Source organism: Centruroides sculpturatus, unplaced genomic scaffold (assembly GCF_000671375.1).
Source record: "Centruroides sculpturatus isolate CEXI.00-Female unplaced genomic scaffold, Cexi_2.0 scaffold515, whole genome shotgun sequence".
Taxonomy (NCBI): domain Eukaryota; kingdom Metazoa; phylum Arthropoda; class Arachnida; order Scorpiones; family Buthidae; genus Centruroides; species Centruroides sculpturatus.
Window position 1 is genome coordinate 36,089 of NW_019384913.1, and position 24,914 is coordinate 61,002.

At 31.1% G+C, this 24,914-nt stretch overlaps 1 protein-coding gene and 1 pseudogene across 1 annotated transcript in view; one reads left to right on the forward strand and one right to left on the reverse strand.

Annotated features, from left to right (window-relative positions):
- Positions 1–17,874, forward strand: part of LOC111631702 (fanconi-associated nuclease 1-like) — a 27,124-nt gene extending 9,250 nt beyond the window's left edge. Inside the window, exons 7-13 of the mRNA XM_023376008.1 lie at positions 5,572–5,733; positions 5,809–5,968; positions 6,065–6,264; positions 10,013–10,108; positions 10,210–10,338; positions 15,889–15,994; positions 17,397–17,874. Coding sequence (XP_023231776.1) covers positions 5,572–5,733; positions 5,809–5,968; positions 6,065–6,264; positions 10,013–10,108; positions 10,210–10,338; positions 15,889–15,994; positions 17,397–17,422 — 879 coding nt within the window. The 3' untranslated portion in view covers positions 17,423–17,874. The remainder of the gene's footprint in view (positions 1–5,571; positions 5,734–5,808; positions 5,969–6,064; positions 6,265–10,012; positions 10,109–10,209; positions 10,339–15,888; positions 15,995–17,396) is intronic.
- Positions 17,875–21,073: 3,199 nt separating this feature from the next.
- LOC111631684 lies at positions 21,074–24,603 on the reverse strand (annotated as a pseudogene).
- Positions 24,604–24,914: the final 311 nt, after the last annotated feature.

Genomic DNA, 24,914 nt, shown 5'->3' on the forward strand with positions numbered 1-24,914 from the left:
TGGGAGTCAGAATACAAGAGCATCTAGCCGATATTCGGCACGGAAGAACTTCCACGGCCCTCGCTACGTATGTAACTGATCCGGATATAGTAGCGAACTTCTCCCAGGCCATTCTCCTCCATGATTCGCCTCCTATCGAACACCTCAAATGGCTAGAGGCTATGCACATATTTATATCCTCCACCAACAACACGTGCATAAATTTTAAAGAGGAGATGCTGTTATCGATGGCCTGGCAGGAGTTAATTCACAACACGCTCTAATTCGCCCATCAAACTATGACGGGTAACCAATCGCGCATGCGCGACTTGGATTACGTGAATCCATTCGAACCTACAACTTAAATTTCAAGCTTTAAACGACATGAACGATCGAATTTCTACTTATAACGGACATCGAACGTCTTTAGAAGCTGATTAGAACCTGAAGCAGAACCCAGAAGGGGTTTGAAAATGTTTGTTTTCCGATCTTTTGCATGATCACACCGTAATTGGTTCAGGTGTGTCGATTTTTCATCTGAAAAAAAAAAAAAAAATGTTTATTTTTCCTAGAAGGTCTAAAAATTCGTTTGTTTGTAACGCTATGGAACCTGCTTGAGTCAGGCTCGAGCGTGGGCACAAAGGGGATAACTCCTCTAACACCTTTCCACCATGGGAATTCCTTAAATAGTATAACTATTGACAGCTTAGCTCTCAACTCATGGATACAAGCAAGTCCTTAAAGCATAAGCTCCAGACCATTGTGACAGTATGAATCATAACTAATTTAAATGTTGCATTCTTCCTCTATAATATTCAGTACAAGCATTAAGCTAAAGAAGCTATATGATAAAGAAGCTATTTCTAATAACCTAAAATGAAACAAAACATAGTTATTCTAAAAATCAAACTTTTTAAAAAATTAACCAAAATTCTTGTAAATGTTTTTGCTTAATATTGGATGAGCATAGCTCAGCAAACATGCACATTCAAGGATCTTTTAATTGAATACTTAATGACAACCAGATAGTGAGCTAACAGGCTAAGTTACATTACATAGTATTCAAGTTTTATTCACATCAAAAACATTTATCCTTAAACATCATCATCAGACATTGCCATATTTTTGCCATTAGCACAGTTGGGCAGAAAATTAAAATTATATATTTTGATAGAAGGAAAGATGCTCTTTCTAATGAAGCATAAAAGAAAAAGTTTAAAATACCCCACATGGCGATATTTGCCTCTGAATGTTGATAAAAATTGAGTCTGTTTTTTTTTTTTGTACTTTTCAGTGGGCATATTTCTAAAACTATGACAGCTATAAGCTTGAAATTTTATTCAAATAATTACCCTCTTATACAATTTAAAAACCCAAAGTTTGGCTATAAAAGATTGTTTTCTTCCTGAGTAACAAGCAATTGAAATGATGCTTTGTTTTATGAGAATGAATTTTACTGAAACTTTGATGAAGATTTGTGACTAGAGTACTTTTTATTAGAAGTTTTTGTTAGAATATCTGAATTTTTCACTTGAAACTGTCTTATGCTAACATGCTTTAATTGCTTTTAGTCAATGAACCATTGGAGAACAAAGTTGGCTGTTTAATCACTGAGCATGTAGAGGTGACATAAGGTATCTTCACATTTGGGCCTATATCTCAGGAACCATGCAACATATGGGGGCTAATGTTTTGCATGGTTTTGTTTAAGGTCCTTAGCTACCTCTGTGCTAAATTTCATTGAAATCTGAGGAGGTCAAGCTGGAGACTTTGATCACTTGCTGCTCACACTGTGAATGGCAAGTATTATTGAAAACCATTGAATGGTATCAATGTACCATGTACAGTTGACAGCTAAAGAAAATTACTACCTCACACAGATCTGCATGAAGATGACATTATGGGTTCAAATTTGATGTAATGCAGGGCTTCTTAAACTTTTTTTATTCACGATCTCGTTTATGATTGTGATTTTTTTCATGACCCAAAAAAAATATATAAAATAAAGATATATACAAATTTGCAAAAACAATAATGGTGTACTACCACATTTCACTCTTGTGTTACAATGAAACAGAGACAACTGAATACACTGAAAAGCGACAACACTACACTAGTTCACACTACAATCAGTGTTGCTGAATCGTTGTCTCACTGCACCAGAAGTGACATGAAGCACAACTCACGAAACCTATGACACAAAGCATGCCATTTTCAAAATCTCACAAATTATTTTCAATATTTTGCATTAAAATCTCGCAACCCCAAGATTTCGCTAAGAGACCCACAGTTTAAGAAGCCCTGATGTAATTCATAACCCAGACTAGGTCAATCAAATATCAACATTAACTTGGAAATATGCTTCAAGTAACTTTGTTCATTCCAAATTTTAATAAATTTCTCAAACCAATTTATCTTAAATAAATAATTATTTGGCTACAATGAACTCAATAATATGTACAGTACAATTCTGTATGTATTTTTGTTTAAATTTTTTTCTGTTATAACGACAATCAATCAGATGATCTTCATTTGCACATGGAAGCTGTAGAATTAGACATGCATAGAAAAGAAAAGAAGAAATATCATCTGCAAGAAGGAATGTGGAAGAATTTGAAATTTGATGATATTTGGTTGCATTTCTTCTGTATGAAGAACATATTAAAATTGAGTGTGAAAAAACCAATTTTATTTTGAACTGTGACAGTAGAAGTTGTGTGCTAATTAGATTTTCCATCTTTATATTAAAATTAATTATTTTGGTTTGAATGCATTATTTCCCTCCATAATGCTGAGAAATTTTAATAATTACAAATTAACAAATGATATCAAAGGATAAATTATAGGATTTTTGAAATTAATCATTTCTATGAGAATAATACCTTGTAAATTTGATATCCATCATAAAACTGTTTCAAATTGGATATGTCAATGGCAAGAAGAACATAATTTAAAATGCAAAAAAGTAGATCAAGAGAATGCATCAAGATGCAGTAGATCAAGAGAAATGTCTTTGAGAAGTTAACATTAATATTTGATTGAACTAGTTTGGGTTATGCATTACCTCAAATTTGATTCCATGACATCATCATAATGCCAATCAGCAAGAGGTGAAGATTTACTTTTGCTGTCAACTGTATAATAATGAACAAAATAATATTTGTACAAATGCAACATGGAAAATGTAATAATAATTCTCATCATCGTTTGGTACTATATTTTACTGTGGGGACTTTCTTTATCCTGCACAGAGTATAATTTGAACTAATTACATGGTGGTTCAGATAAATAGGGTTATATTAATATGTAAAAAGAAAAGAATGTCAAATAGAACTAAAGACAAATACATATGCTTTTAAAAAATTTTATGCTATATTTAGTATATATGTTTGTTAAAATGTAGAGTATATATTAATTTTATAAATTAGTCACATTTTTAAGAAGCAAGCAAGATATGAATTCTTTTTGTTTTTGTCTGGAACATTTTTTGGAAAATGCATAAAATTTGTTCAGATTAACTAACCTGAGTTTGGATTAATGAGAGCCCACTATACAGCTTATATAGAAAATTTTAGATAAACTTCATTGGCTTTTCTGTTATAATTACATATGTGTGAGCTCGCGGATTTTTTTGGGCTTCTTAAAAATCTAAATTTTCTGTTAATTGTCTTTGGAAAAAGCCTGAAGAATTTGAACTAGATCGGATTTCACCGATTGTATAACGACTAGCTGAGGAAGTTTACAGTTAGGTGTGAAGAATGCACCGTCATCGTCAACAAAAGTCAATCACGTGACAGTTTTCCCACGCCAATGATATAAAAGCTTGAATCTCCGGAAGCTCAGGGCGATTCGTCATAGGAAGTTATACTTTGTGATAGTGCCCACCTCGACTCCCAAACCTCCATACAGCGGACTTGATCCAGCTACAGAGAGAGGACATCAAATAGAAGACACAGAAGACACCACACCTTTCCATACAGACGACGTTCTCCAACGCTCCCTTCCACCGAGAGGTATTTAGGGGTTAGAATTTGTAAAAGCGCTCTCTCTCAAACTAGAAATTTGGTCAGCAACATAGCTACGAAATTCGTCGCCACTTTCTGTAAATATTTTAATATAACCGCATTTAACCTTAGTAGTAAGTTCGCCTCTTTTAGAGTTTAGATTTGTTGATTCAATAAATGCTTTGTTATTTTGTTAACCTGTCTCCTGTCAATTAAGGATGCCTGCTGACTTACCGACGCACTCCCCACTCGATTTACCCCTTAGCCATCCAACGACCCCGAGATTGGATTTTACCAGCCTGTGCAGAGTAAGTGGTCATTTGGGAATTTACCTGTGGCCCACTGCTTATCTCACATATGTATTACACACCTTTTCGATTTTTTATTCAATCAAAGCAAAATTTTCCAGAATGCATTTTGGCCTGTTCAAAAGACCCTCCTCAGCCAGGTAAGTTAAAAATACATTTGACATTATGATGTTATAAATAAACATCTATGAAAGAATCTGACAAAGTAAAAAAATACAATATTCGTAAAAATATTGTACCATAATGTCAAATATATAAGTTACCTGGCTGGAGTGGGCCTTTTGAACAGGTTGAAATACATTCTGGAAAATTTTACATTGATTGAATAAAAAATCAAAAAGGTGCATGATGTATCTGTAATTATAATGGAAAAGCCAATGAGGTTCGTTGTTATTTATTGCAAATTAATTGATAATACAGATCAGAAGCTTATACAGTAGAGCCTCGAAAACTCGGCACTCGATAACCCGGCACTCCGGATAACTCGGTCACACCCTGGCAGGGCAAAAATACCCTTAGATAATTCATTTTCATTATAGACGGCTTTATGCCTCATAATGTATTTTTCTGAGGTCTATCTTATCAGGTAAATTACTGTACACTATGTATTCATTAATTTTCATTTTCATGTAGTAAAAGCTCTATGCCTTCATAAAGGACGTACTTTTCCTTTGTTTGGGCAATTTATTCTCTGTTGTATTCTCAAGGAAACAATACATACAAGTACAGTACAATATTTTCTGAGGAAACACGCATACTTATCCTTTTTTAACCCCATTCCCGATAACCCGGCATTTTCACAAACTCGGCCAGCCTTCGGTACACATTAGGCCGAGTTTTCGAGGCTCTACTGTATTGAGAATTTTAGACCTTTTTTATTTTATAAAAGTTTGTAACTTAAAGGATTAATAATTGATAAGAAATTTTTAACCACATACTAAAGATAAGAAGACATAACGATATTTCCTTCCTCATGAAAAAGCATTCGCATACTTATCCTTTTTTAACCCCATTCCCGATAACCCAGCATTTTCACAAACTCGGCCACCCTTCGGTCCACATTAGGCCGAGTTTTCGAGGCTCTACTGTATTGAGAATTTTAGACCTTTTTTATTTTATAAAAGTTTGTAACTTAAAGGATTAATAATTGATAAGAAATTTTTAACCACATACTAGAAATATAATTATATTAAATAGGTTAATTTTTTGAATAATATTTATAATCGTTAATATATCATCTAAACTAAATTAATGATCATAATTATTTTCAATTTCAATAGAGTATTTCTGTAATAGAAAAAGGTCTAAATGATGAATTTGTGAAATATGGTCATCGTTTGAATTTATATAACAGAGCTAAACGTTTGAATGATACTCTACCCAAAAAACATAATTGTTTGCTAAATAATTATCATGAAATGAATATAAGAGAGATTCCAAAGGTAAAAATTAATTTTACATAAATTTGCATATTTATTTATTTATGTACTAAATTGCATTTAATTAAATTTTTATAGCTTGTTATAAAAGGTCGCTTATTACCACGGATGATACCTGGAAGAAAGCATTTGTTTATTTCTTCTACCTCATCTGATTCTCTTAGTGAAGGGGATATGGCAGTACTTTCAGTTGAAGACTTAGCTCTTGAATATTATCGTAATCAAGGATATACACAGGGTATGAGATTAATTTAAAATAGTTGGAATTGTTATATGATGACTTTATTGTGAAATAAATTTTTTTATAATTCTGTTAATTAAATTTCATTTCTAGGTATCCATGGAGAAGGTCCAACATTTGTCAGTCTGTTTTGCTTATATTTTTGGACTGAGATTTATGAACATGATATTCCAGATGCATTTATTTGTCCTCATCAAACACATCCACTAGATTTAAATTCGGATGCTTTTTTTCAAAGTAGAAAATTAGAAATTGAAAAACACTTAGAAAAATTAAAACAATTATCTATTGAAGTAAGTATAAATTTTTAATTTTAAAGAAAACTTGTTTATAACATAACAGTATAAGCCCCTTAGTGCCATTTTGATCTAATGCAACTTTTCCACAATCTTGGAAAGAAGTTTGTCTCAATGTGATTTTAAAAAGGTGGTAGACTCTCTTCAACGAATTATTTATAGACCTGTTATTTTGGTTAATGGTGAGACTGGATTGAGGAAAATAAATAGTACAAAAAGTATGATGTTAGTCAATAGGTCTGATAATTTGGCAAGGTAATGCAGTATCACATTATAAATACCTAGGAATTTATTTTACATCTGAAGGTTCATTTTTCTTCATTTGGACAAAGTTAGCATTGTGACAAGATCAAATATTTCAAATGTGATTAATTTACTAATAATCTAATTACTAATAATAATAATGAAAGGTTTTTCTATCAATAGCTATCATCATCATTTTGATGCACAAGTTTTGGTTATTTATTTCCTGTCTAGGGAACAGGAATAACTTTGCTGGATAATTTGGAAAAAGTACAGTTATAGATTTTTTAATGCATATTTTATTTAAATCATTGTTACAATTTTGTGATAACTCAGGATATATTCTTTTCTTCTTAATTGAAGTTTTAGACTATTTACAAAAAATTAAAATTTTTCGAGTCTATCTTTTAAATCCTTTTTACACCACCACAGAAGTAACAGTTTTAAATTTGCTTTGAAGAAAAACTTCTTAATGAAGAAAACACTTCTAAAAACAAGGTAAAAAGAAGTTTTTTCTTCAAAGCAAATTTAAAACTGTTACTTCTGTGGTGGTGTAAAAAGGATTTAAAAGATAGACTCGAAAAATTTTAATTTTTTGTAAATAGTCTAAAACTTCAATTAAATCATTGTGTTTCTGGACCTCAAAATAGAGTTGAACTTGGCAGACTCTCTTTTATTTGGTTTTTCTGTAAATTTATTGTGTTTTTGGATTCATCATCTCAATCTCTCTGAAAGTTACATTGATGAGATTGGTATATAGAAAGTTGATTGTTATTAAAATAAATCTATGATCTCTTCACAGTTATTGTTGTTAAAATAGATTGTACAGAATTTATGATTACTCTTTTGAGTTTTCCTCTCAACTATGCCAGTTGACAGAATTCTTTCTCCAAGATATACTGCTGGTACTAAATGATATTTTATGGACTAGAGGTGTCAATTACATTTCAAAGAAATTATCTAGTTACTTTTCCTTTGTGTACATAAACTTTCTTATACTTGGATTTAAACTTTAAAATTAAGTCACTAGTCATGTATCTTCATCAAAATAAAGTTTTAATAATCTTAAATGGAGAAAATGTAATAATTTAAACAATTTCCCTTGTTGTTACTGCTGAATATATGTGAAAAGTATGAAGGGCCACTTCTTTAATGCATGTGTTACGTTCACAAATTTATTATATTTAATATATTTAATGCTAAGTTTTGTTTAATTTTTCTCTAATGTGATTTATTTGTGTAATACATTATACAAGTGTATAAGTTTTTTGTATTGTCTTTGACTTTATGTAAAAGGTACATTGACATATCAATAAAATAATTATTATGTAATACAACAATATTGTAAAAACAATTTCATCATGTTTTAAATTTATTTATAAAAAAATTTGATGTTCAGAAATTTATTTGAAGATTTCTCCACAAATTCAAAATTTAAATTTTATGTTAAAATAAATTTATCTCTTAAAGCAATCATTTGTTTTTTCTCTGCAATAAAATGTGAAATATTTTATCGCAGAGAAATTAGTTTTAATAGTAATTAGTTTTGAAATATTTCTTATATGAAAATTGAATAACAATGACAGATTAAAAAGCATTTTTTTACAGAAATTTGATATTTCAAAACTAAAAAAATGTGTATTATTTCCAGATAAATGATTAAAAGCAATAATACAACTTGAATTTGAAGTTATAAACAATTGTAATCGAAGTTTAAATGATTTAAACCCTTCCAGTGAAGAATAATAATCAAAATCAGTATCTTAACAAAATACTCATAAAATACTTTAAAATGTTTACTTTTAAAACTATGTCAAATTTTTAAGATTTTTCTTCAAAAATGTTCTTTTTGATAGCTATATTAATCTTGTTCCTAGAGAGCATAATTACGAAGGTCATTCTAAAAGTAAAGAATGTTTGTTTCTCTAGATATTTTTATTTAAGATAATGAAGCAAAACTTATTTTACAATACTTATGATACCTTAGCTATTTTTTTACATAGTCGCCATACAAATTTAAACATTTGTCATAGCATATCACCAGCTTTTCTATGCCTACTGCACACTCAGTTACTGCCAAGTCCTTGAACCAGTCATTAACGGCCTCTTTCAGTTCATTGTCACTTCCATAGTGATTCCCAGCCAAAAAAATCCTTCAATTTTGGGAAAATATGGTAATCACTTGGAGCCAAGTCTGAACTATAAGGAGGATGTTCAAAAACTTCCCACTTAAACTGCTGAAGCAAGTTCTTCATCGATGCAGCAACATATGCATGTGCATTATCCTGAAGAAGCACAATGCCTCTGGACGACAATCTCCGCTGTTTGTTTTAAACTGAAGCTTTATTCATCACATTACCATAAACCTCAGTTATCTATCTGTAAATTTCAATAGGGCGGACTTTTTTGCATTCAAAAAGCGTATTACACTATGAACCTCACACTTAGTGGGATCTTTAATTTTACCACACATTTCAAAGTCTTGCTATAAACAGTAAACAATTGTTGCGTCTTGCTGTTAGTGTCAGAATGGTGTGAAAAAATGGGAAGGTCCATGACGCAGCGGTGGGGTCAGTGGGAGAACTGCGTGGCTTGTCAGATCAAAATGTTCTTTTCTTTTAGAATGACCTTCATATTTTCATTGAAAAAAATGATCTCATTAATTCACATGAAATTGTAGCAACTGTAAAATCAAAAATTTTTTCTTCATTAAGAACTAAAAAGTTAGCTAATTGTTTTTTAAATTTTATTATCATAAAAGTATTTTGCAAATGACAGAATTCCATTGCAAATTATTTACCATAAGTTATCTTTTTACTATGATTATTGTTCAATGAAAATATCATTATATAAAGTTGATGAACTAAAATAATATAATTTCAAAATTATATAACATCATTAAAAATTAAAATGTAAAATAAGTTGAAAAATAATGAAAATATTTTATAATGATTATATATAAATTTTATTTTGAAAGAGAAATTTTGTTATTAAATTTTTTGTTATTTCATCAAAAAAATAATAATTATTATTAATTAAAAAGTTAATAAATATCCTATTTTTATATAGTCTAACTTTTTTCATATTGTAGTTGTGCTGCTTACTAGAAAGCATTTACCATTACTTAATATTACTGTTAGCCCTTACTATTATACTATTCCTATTGTAGATACTTACTGTTAGAAGGCAACTATTATTTCTCTTCTTTGAGAATTGGGTGCAATTATTGTTCTAGACTGATTATTAATGGGAATACATTCACTAACTTTTTCACTTTATTTTTACTTCAATAACAATGTAACATATCAACATATGATAAGAGTGACAATGCTAAATAGACTGTGCAGTTTCAGTTTAAAAGAGCCTTATCTTCCTCCAATAGGCAGTGCATTGTCTATAACTTTTTTTATCTTGGAGCTGTGCTATTAGAATAAATATGGTAATTATTAAATTTTACTAAATAACAGTTTGATTTGACCCATTTTTTATGGATATATTTTAGGAAGTAATAGAATTTGGAAGAATTAACTGGCATAAGCATAAAGATAAAATGTGTCTAATCCAGTGGGATAAATTTATTGACTGGGAGCAAGTAGAAGTATGTTATTAATGTTCTTAGTTTTATGCAAAAAAAAAAATATATATATATATAATAATATGCAATTATGGATAATGGGAATTATTTTTTTATTTTTTTAGAGTCTGATTAGATGTCTTGGTAATAATCTTCTAGTTGGAATATGTAAACGATTAGCTGAGAATTTTCGACACTGTCGAAGTGGAGCACCTGATCTTGTTGTTTGGAATCAAGATGAATTACAAATCAAGGTAAATGCATATTTCTGAATATATTATTAAGTACAATATATTAAATAATATATAGTAATAACATGGGATTCTGTCTCATTTAAAAAAAAAAAAAAATTAAATTCAAAAAACAAAAATTAAAAATAACTTAAAAATTTAACAGAACAGTTAATTTTGGAACTTGATTCACTCACTTAATTTTTACTTTTTATTACTACTATCCTGGTTTTACAGAATATAACACATCACTCAATAAGTCTCTGGTCTAACTAAGAAAAACAGTTTTTTTTTTTTAAATTTGACTTTATTCATCAACATACTCTCTTTCAAGAGTGATACATTTATTCCAATGCTCCTTTAACTTTTTGATGCCTTTTTTGCAGAACAGTTTGTCTTTGCTCTCAAAATAGGCCTCAGTTTCAGCAATCACTTCTTCATTTGAGCCAAATTTCTTTCCCTGGAGCATCTTTTTGATGTCTGCAAAAAGCCAGTAGTCACTGAGAGCCAGATCTGGAGAGTATGGTGGGTGAGGAAGCAATTCGAAGCATAGTTCATTCAATTTAACCATCATTTTCATTGACTTGTGACAAGAGGCATTGTCTTGGTGAAACAGCACTTTTTTCTTGATTTCTACACTCAATTGACCCAATAGTGCCATGTAATATTCACTATTGATAGTTTTACCTTTCTCAAGATAGTCGATGAACAAAATACCATATGCATCCCAAATTACAGATGCCACAACCTTGCCAGCTGACTTTTGAGTTTTTGGTTGCTTTGGACGACTTTCACAGGCTGCTGTCCACTCAGCTGACGATCTTTTTGATTCATGTGAATACGGGGGCGTAAGGCTCCCCCGTTCACTTGTCAGGACGTCTAATTGACTCTCAAAGGTCAGGCGAGTGGATGGAGAGAATTTGGGGTCGACGATAAGGTGAAGGATGTGATCAAGTAAAGGAGTCTACCATATTTTTAAGAAATAAAATAACAATTTATTAAAAATAAGCAAAATGACAAAGACTACACAAAGTTCATTTCTATACCACCTAATATGCTCTAGAGAGAGTTTCCCGCGTTCATACCTCGTTATGGAGTCCTTGATCGGTTTAATCCGGGGAGGCGCTTAATGATCAAATCTATTATCCACAGGAGCACAAATTTAAAAAGTTCGCGACTTTTGCGATGATTTTATTCGAGGTTCATCGGAGATCAGAATTCGGCGGGTTCGGAAAATCAGTGCGATGTCGTCGGTCCAGCATTCAGTAATATACTCCCCAGAGAGGGGGTAAGAACGGCCTTTTATAGGTTTTTGTGGGAAATTTCCACCACGTGATCGGATGTTCATGAGTTAAAGGTTATAGGTGTTCCTTGTTCCTGGGATCTAAAACAAATGACGACATTTAGATGCTAACTGTAAACCTTCTTGCAAGATGAGATGCTAGTTCTGCAAAGAACAATGGATGTTGCTAGTTATGACTGGAAAGTTTGCACAATCCCGGGCAAGATCGTTTTTTCTTCTAGGGCGTTACATAAACGAAAGTTTAATTAATTAACATTTTTGTTAATAAAAGAGCGGGATTTCCGTCACAAAAATTCCGGATCTCACATTCAGGTGTGTAGTAATGGATTCATATTTCATCCATTGTCACATACCTATGCAAGAAATCCTTTCTATCTTGCTTGAACAGCTTCAAACAGTACTCTGAATCATCAATGCATAATTGTTTTTGGTCTGGTGTGAGCAAACACGGCACTCACTTCGAAAGCAACTTACACATGCTCAAATTTTCGTGTAAAATTGTAAACACACTACCTTCTGATATCTTTATGGTAACATCTATCTCACGGAACTTCACTTTATGGTCTTTCAAAACTATTTTGTAGACTTCTTATTATGTTTTCCGATAATGCTGATTTTGGGCAACCAGAGCATTCAGCATCATCGGTGTTTGTACAACTGCAATTAAATTCAGCATACCAGTCAATAATAGTTGATTTCCCTGGTGCAGAGTCTCCATAAAGCTTATCAAGCCACTGTTTGGCTTTAACAGTATTTTTCCCCATCAAAAAACAATGACACACATGAAATTCTTTTTTATCTCTTGTTTTGAAAATTACAAAACTGGGGTTACTAAAACCACTGTAACCTGTAAACTAATTATCAGAATGTCATGAAATTTTGACGTGTATCGTTTGAAAGTTAGTACTATCCAGAAATCATATGAGTCTGTCAATAGTGTCGCCATATATGTGTCAGCCAGAGACTTATTGAGTGATGTGTAAATATAGGAAAAGTATGGTCAAATTTTGACTACCCCTTTATTTTGCATTTGATGTTTTGACACTCCAGGAGTCCAAAAATGTAAAACAAACTTCCTACAAAATTTGTTTTGCATTAAATCTCGGGACTAGATGAACCAAAAATTTTGAAGCTTGGCAGGATTGTTTCTATGTATGGGACATTGATGGTATTAAATTCTGGTGGTTTAAGGTCAAAGGAATGAGAAGATAGAAGGGGGAATTTGTCATATCTCAAGTGGGTTAGACTTATGAAAATTTTACTCATTATTGGCATTTATATTTTTTAAAATACACATTTACTCCAAAAATTAAACCTTTTGCCTTTTTATAATAAGTAATAACATAGAAGTTATTTTGAATAAAATCTCGTAACAGTTGGTAACAGTACGTTAACACAATTTTAACTTTGTGTTAACGTAGATTCTTGTTTTCACACAGATATTTTTCGCCAGGAAAGTTATACAATTCATTGGTGAATTTTTTAGAAATGTTAATTACTTAGGAACAAAATGAATGGTATTCCAATACCTTAACCCATTCTTCCCAAAAATGTAATACGTAGACTAAATTATCAAGAAATTCCGGATATATTGCATCATTAGGAATAATACTAGGAAATTGGTCGGTATTTTCTAAATAAAAACCTTTGCCGAACGTTTTACTGTACATCTGTCATTTTTCATAACAATGTCCAGGATACTTAATAAATGTTTCTATTTCAATCATATTTTGCATATTTTATGTGCAATTTAAATTTTTTTTAATTTCGTAGTTAACGTAACGGTATGTAAACGGATTGAACTAAAGAATCTAAAATTTTTTGCATTTTTTAAGAATATAAATCATTTGTTACATTCTGTAAAAACCTNTATCCCATGTAATTAGTATATTAGTATATTGCTATTAACCTACTTCGCGTTGAATTTTCATTGATGTTAAACCTAACAAATTTTTTTAAAATAATAATCGTTGCTATTGTATCCTTAAAAATTATTTTATTGCTTACAAAACAAACAACCACTCATAATTAAAAAATTAAGCCTCGTTTAAATACTGGCCTCCTATTCATGGTCGAGCCAGTGTTGCCAGCTTAAACACGCAAAAATTTAACAAAAATAATATTAAAGTAGCCAAGACATAGCCAAATATTGTAGCACCACATCACTAGCGGACATTTGAATTTGCTGACTAGAACGCGGTCGGTTAATCGAGGTAACGGTTAATCGGGGGTCAGATAATCGATGATCTACTGTAATTTTAATTATTTTTAATAAAATCTCATAAATGATGTCACACAATTTTAACTCTGAATTGTATCTTAGTGTTTTTTAAACTTGAATATTTTTTAAATAGCAAAATTTATCTTAATTCAATAAATTTCTATTTATGTTTTATATCAGTACTAGCAGATAAGCCCAGTGTTGCTTGGACAAAAAGTAATGATAGCGAAGATTAAGGTTATTACATTACAGCCAATCTTTCCCGTTTTCACAGAATGCAAGAATTAGTCCCCCTTTTCTAGACTAATTAGAGAACTTTTAGATGGGTCTAAAAATGTGTTTGATTTCCCCCCCCAAAAAAAACGCATCTGCGCCTGTTAATCTTGCACGCCACTTTCTCTTAACACTTCCATTATTGTCACTTTCATTGTTGAAGCCTTAATTCTGTCCCTCTCCCCTGTGGGAGGAATTTTAAAAAATCCCTTCTTAGTGTGTGTTCTCGTGATGTACCCTAACTGTCTACCAAATTTCAACTTTTAACTCCTAACCGTTTGGGCTCTGTGCTTATTATTATCAACTTGTTTCGATTACATATATAGATAATTGAAAATTATAGGACTTTGTGGTTCCTATAACTTGTTCAAATGCTGGAAAAGCTGAACAAGAGCTTTTGCCAGCTTTTCATATAATTTAATTAGATACTTCAATAAAATTATTATAATTCAATTATTTATAAAAAAAATAAAGAATTGTATTATTTATGAAGAAATGTAATCATTTGAAAATTTCAGAAGAATTAGAAACTATAGTCGATTCTCCTTAAAATGAACACTGATCGATAAAGCAGATTCTTGCACTAAAGTGAATTTTATTGTCTTAGCAAAAAGCCATTGTCATAACATTAATTTTTACAAGATAAAGTGAACAAAAATTTTAACAGAATTCCTTAAACCAACTGTATATTACCTTCACAACCCCTAAGAAATAACCCTATTTCCAACAATGATTGCTTTTTAAACTTTTCAATGTGAACAATAAAAAGTGATACTGTAATAAATGTTATATTTTGAGTAGAATAGATTTCCTTCTTATAGTAAGGATGCCCAATCCTTTAAACAGATGTGGTTTTGTGAAAAAGTATTGGGAAATGCATGCAGCGATGCCTACATGGCTACTTTGTGCCAAATTCGACTCCTTTTTTACTCTTTTGGTGCCAGAAAATATTTTCTATTTTTTCTAACAATTTTTGATTTGACATAAAAAAAACATTTATTTCTTTAGTTTTGTTTAACCATTCTGATATACTGCTCTACACTTCAAGGGTGAATATCAAGTTCTCACATATTATATGTTAATATCTTTTCAGCCAATGATATAATTTATGCTCATGCTTCTAGACATTGTTTTTATATATACCATATTCTGTCTATTTCTTGAAGCTACATCTATATATATATAAATGGATGGGTTTGTCCCTATATTTCACTCTGCAGCCAAAACTACACATCGCACATGAATTGTGTTTGTGTGTGGTAGTACTCTCACACATGGTGGTTGCGTCTCGATAGCTATAAGGGTGTGGGAGATATGGGGGTTGAAAGTAGTTGACATCGAAAATGTGTAACAATGAAAGTGTTAACAATGGAAGAGAAAGCAGCATGCAAGATTTACAGATGCAGATGCAGTTTTTTGCGTTTTTTTTTGGGAAATCGAACATATTTTTAGACTCATGTAAAAATTCTCTAATTAGTCTGGAAAAGGGGGACCTAATTCTTGAATTCTGTGAAAATGGGTAAGATTGGCTATAATGAAATTATCTTAATTTTCGCTATCGTTACTCTTTGCCCGAGCAATGCTGGTCTTTTATATATATAAAAAAAAACTATATTACATATAAATGTACGAACAAATAAAAACCCAGCGAAGCGGGTACTTGCAGCTAGTATAGTGCATAATATCAATTATTTTAGTGAAAATAATTATATTTATAGATTTTTTTAAATATCTGCTTGATTACCATTGTGAGATTTTTCTTAATAATTATTTTTAGTTTGTTGAAGTGAAGGGACCTGGAGATCAGCTATCTTCAAAACAAATTTTATGGTTGGACTATTTGTTATCATTAAATGCTGATGCAGAAGTATGCTATATACAAGGTATATTTTAGCAGAAATTAATATGAACTTAAGTTTAATTTTTTAACTTAGATTGAAAATTTATTAAATCAAAAAAGGATTTTATTGACTTTTTTATTTATGAACAAATAATTTAGTTAAATTTTGAAAATTTTGCAAGTTACAATTCAAAAACATTCTATAGCATTTAAATTCAAGAACATTCTATATTGAAACTTCTCTTTAATATTCATTAAATATTAAAAAGATTATAAATTTTAAAAATATTAAATATTAATATTCATTAAAGAGAAGTTTCATTAAATGCTATAGAATGTTCTTGAATCTTAATTATCTTAATTTTCAGATACAATGAAAAGATTTTTATTCTTAAATATAAAGATATTTGGTAGAAAGATTTTACACACATTTTTTTTAAAAACTGCATCAGTTTTTCTGTTAATTTGAATCTTTTAAATATTCATATGCATCAAATAAACAACGATCTACAATTAACCAGTAACCAGCGTGAAATTCTTTAAAAATTGGCAAACGTTTTCGATTCCCCTCCTGGGATCAGGCTTATTTTTATACCTTCCGTTATAACTGGATTCTTTAATTCAAATGTTTTTAAAAATTTGAAATGTGCCAGTGGAAGGAATCCACGTGCTATTTCAAATATAATTTTCTACTAATAGGGATTTGTTGTGTGCAATACCTCATATAAATTTATCTTATAAAATATATTGTGATTTATCGTCAATTAAAAATTGCCATGCTGCAGAGAGATTTATTTCTTCTTTGAAATTAATGCATACGGATTTGTGATCGGCTTTAAAGATTTCCACTGCCTCCAAAGTTCTTAGTTTCCCCTGGTGTTGGGTGGTGCGGATAACAGGCGCTTCATTGAAGATAGGTGTGATGCCTGGGTTTGTTGCATACGTAGATAGGAAGGAATAAAAATAAGCCTGAAGAAGATCCCAGGAGGGGAATCGAAAACGTTTGCCAATTTTTAAAGAATTTCACGCCGATTACTGGTTAATTGTAGATCATTGTTTATATGAAATATATACAACCCGGTTTGGTGAGAAAGTACATATTCATATGCAGTTGTAATAAGCAATATTTGAAATTCTTGAAATAGTAAATGACTAGGAATTTGAGAAAACTATATTGTTTTTCTTAATTCAGAAAAATTTATTTAATAGTACTGTATCTGTTATTCAAAATAGTTCTTTTTCTTAATTATTCAGATTCAAAATTCATTCTCAGTTTATAAGTAGAGTTCTGAGAATTTAAGTTTTGTTCATAAAAAAATTGAACTTTTAAAATTAGGAAAAATATCTAGAACCAGGTTAAATTGTTATATTTATTACTAAATCAAAACTTTATTTTAAATGAAATAAAATATGTTTTGAGTTAAATTATTGCTGCTTCTTTTTAGCTATAAATTCCAGGAAACTGAGTTGAAGAAAACTGTGTATGTATGTTTTGTAAAGGAATAATTTTTTGTATGAAATAAAATATATATTTATATAACTTAATTCATTGTAAAAACAATTCTTTTTAACAACAAAATTAGTTGTAATTTTAGAATTTAAAAATGCTCCTTTAAGTGTTGTACATTACACTTATAGCAGATTGAGTTCTGGAATTATAAAAACTTAAAAGAAACCAAGTCAGAATGAAGAAATTTTTAATATAGTTAAAAGGAATCATTTTGAGAAACTATTTGTATATTCTTTCAGAAAGTTGTAAGAAAATATTCTTAAGATTCTTTTAAATTTATTACATTTGAGCATTTTTAATGCCATACCATTGAGACATGAGAAATTAAAGATTTTGCTGTACTATAAATGAAACTCTGTTTTTTTTATTCAATGGTAACTTTCAAATTAATAAAATGTATTATTTTAACAACAGATTTTATTAATTCATTCAATTTTGCACTTGAATATAAGAAATATTGCCAAATATTACATTAAAAAAATTCCAAAAATGAATTTAACATAGACCTAAAACTTTACCATTAAAATGGATATGATATAAACTTTTGAAAAATGATGAACTTCTATATTAAAAGATACAATTAAATAACAATATGAGGAGCAAAAATACAGAATAATCATATTTTAATGATAGGTTTGAGAGGCACAATTTTGTTCACCCTCTTTGAAATTTAATAGCTTCTGTGCTTTTTGTCGAAAATTTCTGAAATTTTTCAGCATGGTTTGTTTATAAGGGGGATTGATGCTATTAAATTTTGGTGGTTAAAGGTCGACGGGGTGGGGAGGTAATGTGGGTTGTGTTTATCTCCAGTAGGGTCGGACTTAATGACGAGTTTACTCATTATTAGCATTTACAATTTTTTTTTTTTATAAAACTCATTCCTATCCTTAATATTAAACTTTTTTCCATTTTTGCATAATAGTTAAAAATATAAAAAGTTTCTACTAAAATATGAAATAACATTGCGTCACCAAAATTTTAATTATGCCGGGAAAGTTGAGCAACCTGTTGCTGATTTATTATTTTTTCTATAATCTAATAGCTTAAATATATTTTCATAATTGAAAATTAAGGCAATACAAACAAAGTTCTAGTCCTTTTTCATTCAGTCCAGGAACCACAAACAGGGATAAAGTCGAAATCATTTTTAATATATGGAAGTTTTTTGATTGTGTTTGTTATTTTTATAAGTTTTACTTCAAGTCGCCCGCTGTTTGTGGAATGAAAACGATTTAGAGAGAAAAGGATTCGAACTTTGTATTGCCTTAATTTTCAATTATGCAAATAAATTACTCAGTTAAAATAATCGTGGGCTTATGTATAATAGCTTTAATATAGTTTAAAATATTTTTTAGTTTAAATTTAAAAATTCATGCATTTAAGTGTTAACATAAGATTTCATTCGTTGAGCCTTAAATTTCGTATGAAATTTAAGTATAAAGTTAGAAACTGACAGTAAGCCAAACTCTTGCGTTTGAAATAATACTTCGCGCATCAATTGAAATCGATCAGAGTTCACAAAATCTCAGCCCATAGATCGAATTTCAAAATTCCGGCTTCGTCACGATATCAGCCTTGCCATGTGTATATACAGTATAGCTTCGATTATCCGACCACCGATTAACCGACCGTCCTAGTTGGCAAATTTCAAATGTCCACTAGTGATGTGGCGCTACAATATTTGGCTGTCTTGGCTACTTTAATATTATTTTTACGTGTTTTAGCTGGCAACACTCATTCGACCATGAAAGGGAGCATTATTTAAACGAGGCTTAATTTTCTAATTTTTAACGATACAATAGCGACGATTATTATTTAAAAAAATTTTTGTTAGGCTTAACATCGATAAAAATTCAACGCGAAGTAGGTTAATAGCGATATACTAATTACATGGGATATAATAATATATTACACTAATAATGGATTTTTTCATACTTTTCGGTTATCCGACTTTTCAATTATCCGACCAACCCCAGTCCCCAATTGAGTCGGATAATCGAGGCTCTACTGTATTTGCAAGAAAATCATGTTTAGTGGTCGTGCGGTCGCTTTGTACTTCGATCATAGACAAAAGACTTTTTGACTCATTAAGAGCTCCGCTCAAAATTTATTTCACTATATACAATTTTGCTTTGGAGGAATTACGATCACATTGATCGTAATTTCTCCAAAGCATTTTACACTTTAAAGCAACGGCGAAAAGAATCAATAAACTTAACCGGCAACCTAAAGGAATTGTGATGTGTAACGAATGCACCGACAAATGTACGTTTGAAAACCTGAATATTTTTCTTGAAAATTGACATTGGTCACCGATACCAAAATTGAAATCGGTTTAGCTTATTTGGTTACGGTAACGCGACGCATTGGTTATCGGAGGGATAATTCCCCGGGAGGACTTTCTACAGGAACTCCCTATTAGGTGTTACAAACGTGAGGAAAACCCCACGTGGTTTGCCCGTTGGCAAGGCGCGAACTCATGACCAACTACCAGTGTTCAGTTGTTTTATCCACTCTGCCACTAGTGGACTCACATAATGAAATAATTCTCAATGTCGGAATAATTACTTGACGTTCCTATATCGCAATTTTCCAAAGCAAAATATGAGAAGCGGGTTTCCGGTATAGCTCTCCTCACATTCAGGATGACCGTTTTATATCTGAAAAATCTATAAGATTCTCAGAGTCAGGACCTGACACCAGTTAGGTTAATATTATACCGTGTCCTAACTCGCAAATTAGTCTTTTTCAAAATGGAAAGTACACTAAAATTCTACCGGAATTCTAAGATCTAACTTGAAATACTGTATTAATAACGTTGGTATCGTTAAATGTTTCGTGTACATCTAAAATAAAACTTTTGATTGAAATGATTAGCTTGGTTATACGTTTTATATCAATGTAGTCTACGTCATGGTTCACTCAATATTGTAGAATAATGTAAACTTGTCCAAGTTTAAAAAACGAAAATGATTCAATATAATTTTTTTAATTTGGATAATTTTTAAACTTTAATTTGAATTTTAAAAATCTCATAAAATTTTTAAAATTCATCTATTTAAATTATTCGTTATATTAATTTATAAGCAAGAACATCTAGATTTTAATCTACAAATTTGAAAATTATAGCATTTACAGTAAAGCATCGATTATCCGACCACCGATTAACCGTAACATCGGTTAACCGACAGTTCTAGTCGGCAAATTCAAATATCCGCTAGTGATGTGGCGCTACAATATTTGGCTATATCTTGGCTACTTTAATAGTATTTTTACGTGTTTTAGCTGGCAACAAGGCTCGACCATGAAAGGGAGTCAGTATTTAAACGAGGCTTCATGTTCTAATTTTTAACGATACAATAGCGACAATTATTATTTTAAAAAAATTTTTGTTAGGCTTAACATCGATCAATGCGAAGTAGGTTAATAGCGATATACTAATATACTAATCTAATGTATTTTTTCATATTTTTCGGTTATCCGTTTTTTCAGTTATCTGAGAAACCTCAGTCCCCAATTGAGTCGGATAATCGATGCTCTACTTATTTGCATTAGAAAATATTATAAATAGAGTCCCTCAGTTATACTTTTCTTTTTTTCCACAAGATTCTTCTTTGCTTCTATGAAGTCTTGTCGACATACTTTTATTCTTCTATTTCGTACTGCCGCGAGGTGCAAAGAGCCTTTATATCTGCTCCTGTCAGATCGTCTTCGAAAGATAAAATATCATCCAGATTGCAATCGTCAGCCAAATTCATTCTAGCCGTGTGTATTTGGAATATAAGACGCTTCTCGTTGTGACTGGGTAAGAAGAATTCAATCTTTCTGTCAATCCTTCCGGGTCTTATTAATGCAGGTCTAATCTCTCGATTCTGTTGGTTGCCAACACTACTTTTACGTCTCCTCTAGGATCGAAACCGTCCAATTGAGTCAGTAGTTCTAGCATAATTCTTTGAATCTCACGTTCTCCGCTATAGCATGCGTCAAATCTCTTACTTCCAATGGCATCGACCTCGTCAGAGTCGATAGATTAACTGGTCTTTCGAATAATAGTTCAAACTTAGCTAGAGACAATATTTGCCGCTAGTTGGCACCACTGTTGGCAGAAGAGCGTTGTTCTTGCTACGTATATACTGAGGTCAGTGATTTCGACCTATAATAATTGTTTTTTTAGCTACATAAAAATGCTAACGTGCTTTGTGCCAGGATGCAAGGCAGGATATAAGTCATCGAACGAGAAGAGACATTTTATTCCGTGTTCCTAGTGATAAGATTGAGTAGTGGATGCGATGCACATCACGAGACGACAAGATGCTAACAAGTAAATGTTACGTTTGTGACATACATTTTGCGAGTAGATTTATTTTAAAAACCTACTGCCATGTTATAAATGGAGAGAAAGTAGAAATTCCACGAGATCGCTGGGCATTAACGTCAGATGCATATCCATCAATCTTCCCTAATTGTCGTTAGTAAGTCTGTACCTCAAAAACGATCATCGCGATGTCTCACAAGAAATGACGAACCATCTAGGAAGAGATCCCGAAAAGACAATACCGAAGGTAAATATTTATATGTTTTTTATTACATAAAAAACATATTTTTTTATATGTTTATTTAATATGTTTTATATATAATATGNCTACGTAAATCAAGGTAAAACTGTAAACAAATGTTAGATAATCGCTATTTTCGTCGTTTTTCAGCTCCAATTTAGCTCTAATTTACATATTTATTGACGTTATTTAAACGAATAAGTGTTTTGATAGAAACATTCCGTGGTAAAATTACCTGCAAAACTAAAATACTTTTGGTTTAATTATTTCTCGCGATTACGCAATATCTAGAAGTAATGAGTTTTCCGGTAAATTTTTCGACTGGAAGCTTTTGATAAGACATCTAGTCCAAGTAAAGTCAAATAAAAAAACGTTCTAACTACATGTTGATCGGACTGAAAAGTTGGAAGAATATACGTTTTTTCAGTATTTTTATATTTAAAAAATGTTAACTAAAGATTGAACTGGTTTTTGAGACCCACTGTGATTCATATATTAACAGCTCTGTGGCCCACCTTTCTTTATAAATACTTTAAGATTAATTGTCTGATATTTTTTTTATCAATTAAAACTGACTTAGTGTAATGATTATATAATCTTGTATTAAACTCTTAACTTATGTTTTCTTTTCAATTAGCGTTTCTTTGATAAGATAAGGAATGATAAGACAAGGAAGTGGAAGCAATTCTCATCCCACAACAGTACAGTTCTTATACATGTGCAGACTGATGACTGTGCTCAGTTTGATTCGTCCTCCCAAACGAGCATCAGTTCAAACTGATCCTGGATCTTCCCTTATTACTTTAAAAAAATCTTCTTCAGAATCATAAAAAACCATTTAAGGAAGTTCAAGAACAACTGGAAGAACATTTACAAAATTTGCTTTCTAATCCAAGCCGGTCCTATGGAGATACTAGTGATAGTGAATTATTAGATCATGATTATTGTGCACCAGAAATATTTAAGTTTATTTTACATTATTTAGGAGGTTACATTGTTTATCATCTACTGCCATCACTCGGTTGTGATGAATGCAAAAATATATTAACAGCAAAACCTGAAGATGCTGCACCAGAGAAGACATTTACATTAATCAAATCTCGAGGAGGTTTGTTATATCCAAGTTATAAGCTTTGCCAATTGATGTACTGTGCAGAAAGCAAAGTATGTGAAAAATTAACAAACCCAAACATGGATGTTTATTTTTCAATAATGGATATTATATTAAATCAGTGTTTTGTTACATCGATGATAGGATGCACAATGCTGATCGCAAGTCCTACTTGACCTCCAGATTTTTGCACTTTTTTGTTACCTGTCGATTGCATATTTTCACGCGAACGGAAATCAATCATTTATTTCACCAGTTGAAAGTAAAAAACAGAAAAATTTCTTATTTAAAGTAAATTTTAATAGCGCAAATAATAATAATAATAATTACTATTATTATTTATTTGCGCTATTAAATTTGTTTATTTATTTTAATAATTATTATTATTAAAATTTATTATACATAATNTTTATCCATAAACCTGGTTTTATGGATAAATAAATGACACTTAATAAAAGGTTTTGGGTTTAAATAAAAGCTTTTTCATTTTTATAATAAAATTGATATAAAAAAAAATATGAAATGAACTCGAAGGTTATATATCTTTCAATAAAAAAAAAAAGATTCGTCCTCACAGCGATTCGATCTAGTGCTCTTGTAGTGATTGTAGTGCCCCTGATGGTAACATTTGTCTCTAGTTGATTTTAGCAACGAGCGAAGATAGGTAGTTGAAAGACCAGTTAATCTACCGACTCTGACCACGTCGATGAACACAATGGAGGGAGAATATTCTTGAGCCAGTTGAAACAGTTTTCGAACGATTTTTGCGCCTTCTCCTAAGTGCTTCCGAATTAATTCACAACCCGCCACTCATAGAAATGTAGCCGATGTTTGATTAGCAACAGCTTTTGCTAATAACGTCTTTCCAGTTTCCGATGGTCCATACAAAATGACACCTTTCGGTGGAGTTATGCCCATTCTGTCTAAATACTTCGGATGAGTCAATGGTAATTCGACTACCTTCTTGATTTCTCTGATTTGATTCTCCAAGCCGCCTATATCGTCGTAGGATTCAAAAGGGATCATAGTTATTATCATTTTAGAAAGCACGGAATCGACGTTTTCCTCAATAATTCCTACGATTGAACGATCCGTATCGATGAGTAAGACCGAACAATCAGGTTGCAGCTTAGTTTTGTCGACGAATGACATAATCGGAACATATTCTTCTCCTTGTGGTGTCGAAACTATGGCAAAACTACCCTCGAATAGTTCTTTCAGTTCACCTACGACTAATGGATACAGTAATCTCGAAAGAACTCGAAGATTACTTCTTCAAATTTTTCATTGATGTATTCTTGTTGATTTCTAAGAAATTCTTCTATTTTAAGTAATTTCAAACGTCAGTGTTTATTAGGTGTCACTCGTGGTATCTTTGCTGCATCCTTGCTTTCTCTTTTCACTTTGCGCTTTTGCAATTTGACAGGAATTGGTATGGCTTTCTTTTTATTTGGTTTTGAAGGTGACGATCGCATTATCAACTTGTAATTTGATGTTAACTTGATTGCAGACACTTTAAGTACTGTTAAAATTACAATTACGCTTGTGGTATTATTAGTTCATACATGAATTGTAATTACAGTAGAGCGTCGATTCTCCGAATCAATTGGGGACTGGTGGTGTTCGGAAGATCGGTGTTTCGGATAACCGATTATGCACGAAAAAATATATTAATTTATCCCATCTTGACATTTTTCTCCGTTGCGTGTCGCTTCGCGTTGAATTTTCGTCGATGTTAAGCCTAACGAAGACTATTGTATCGTTAAAAATTATTTTTTTATTTTGT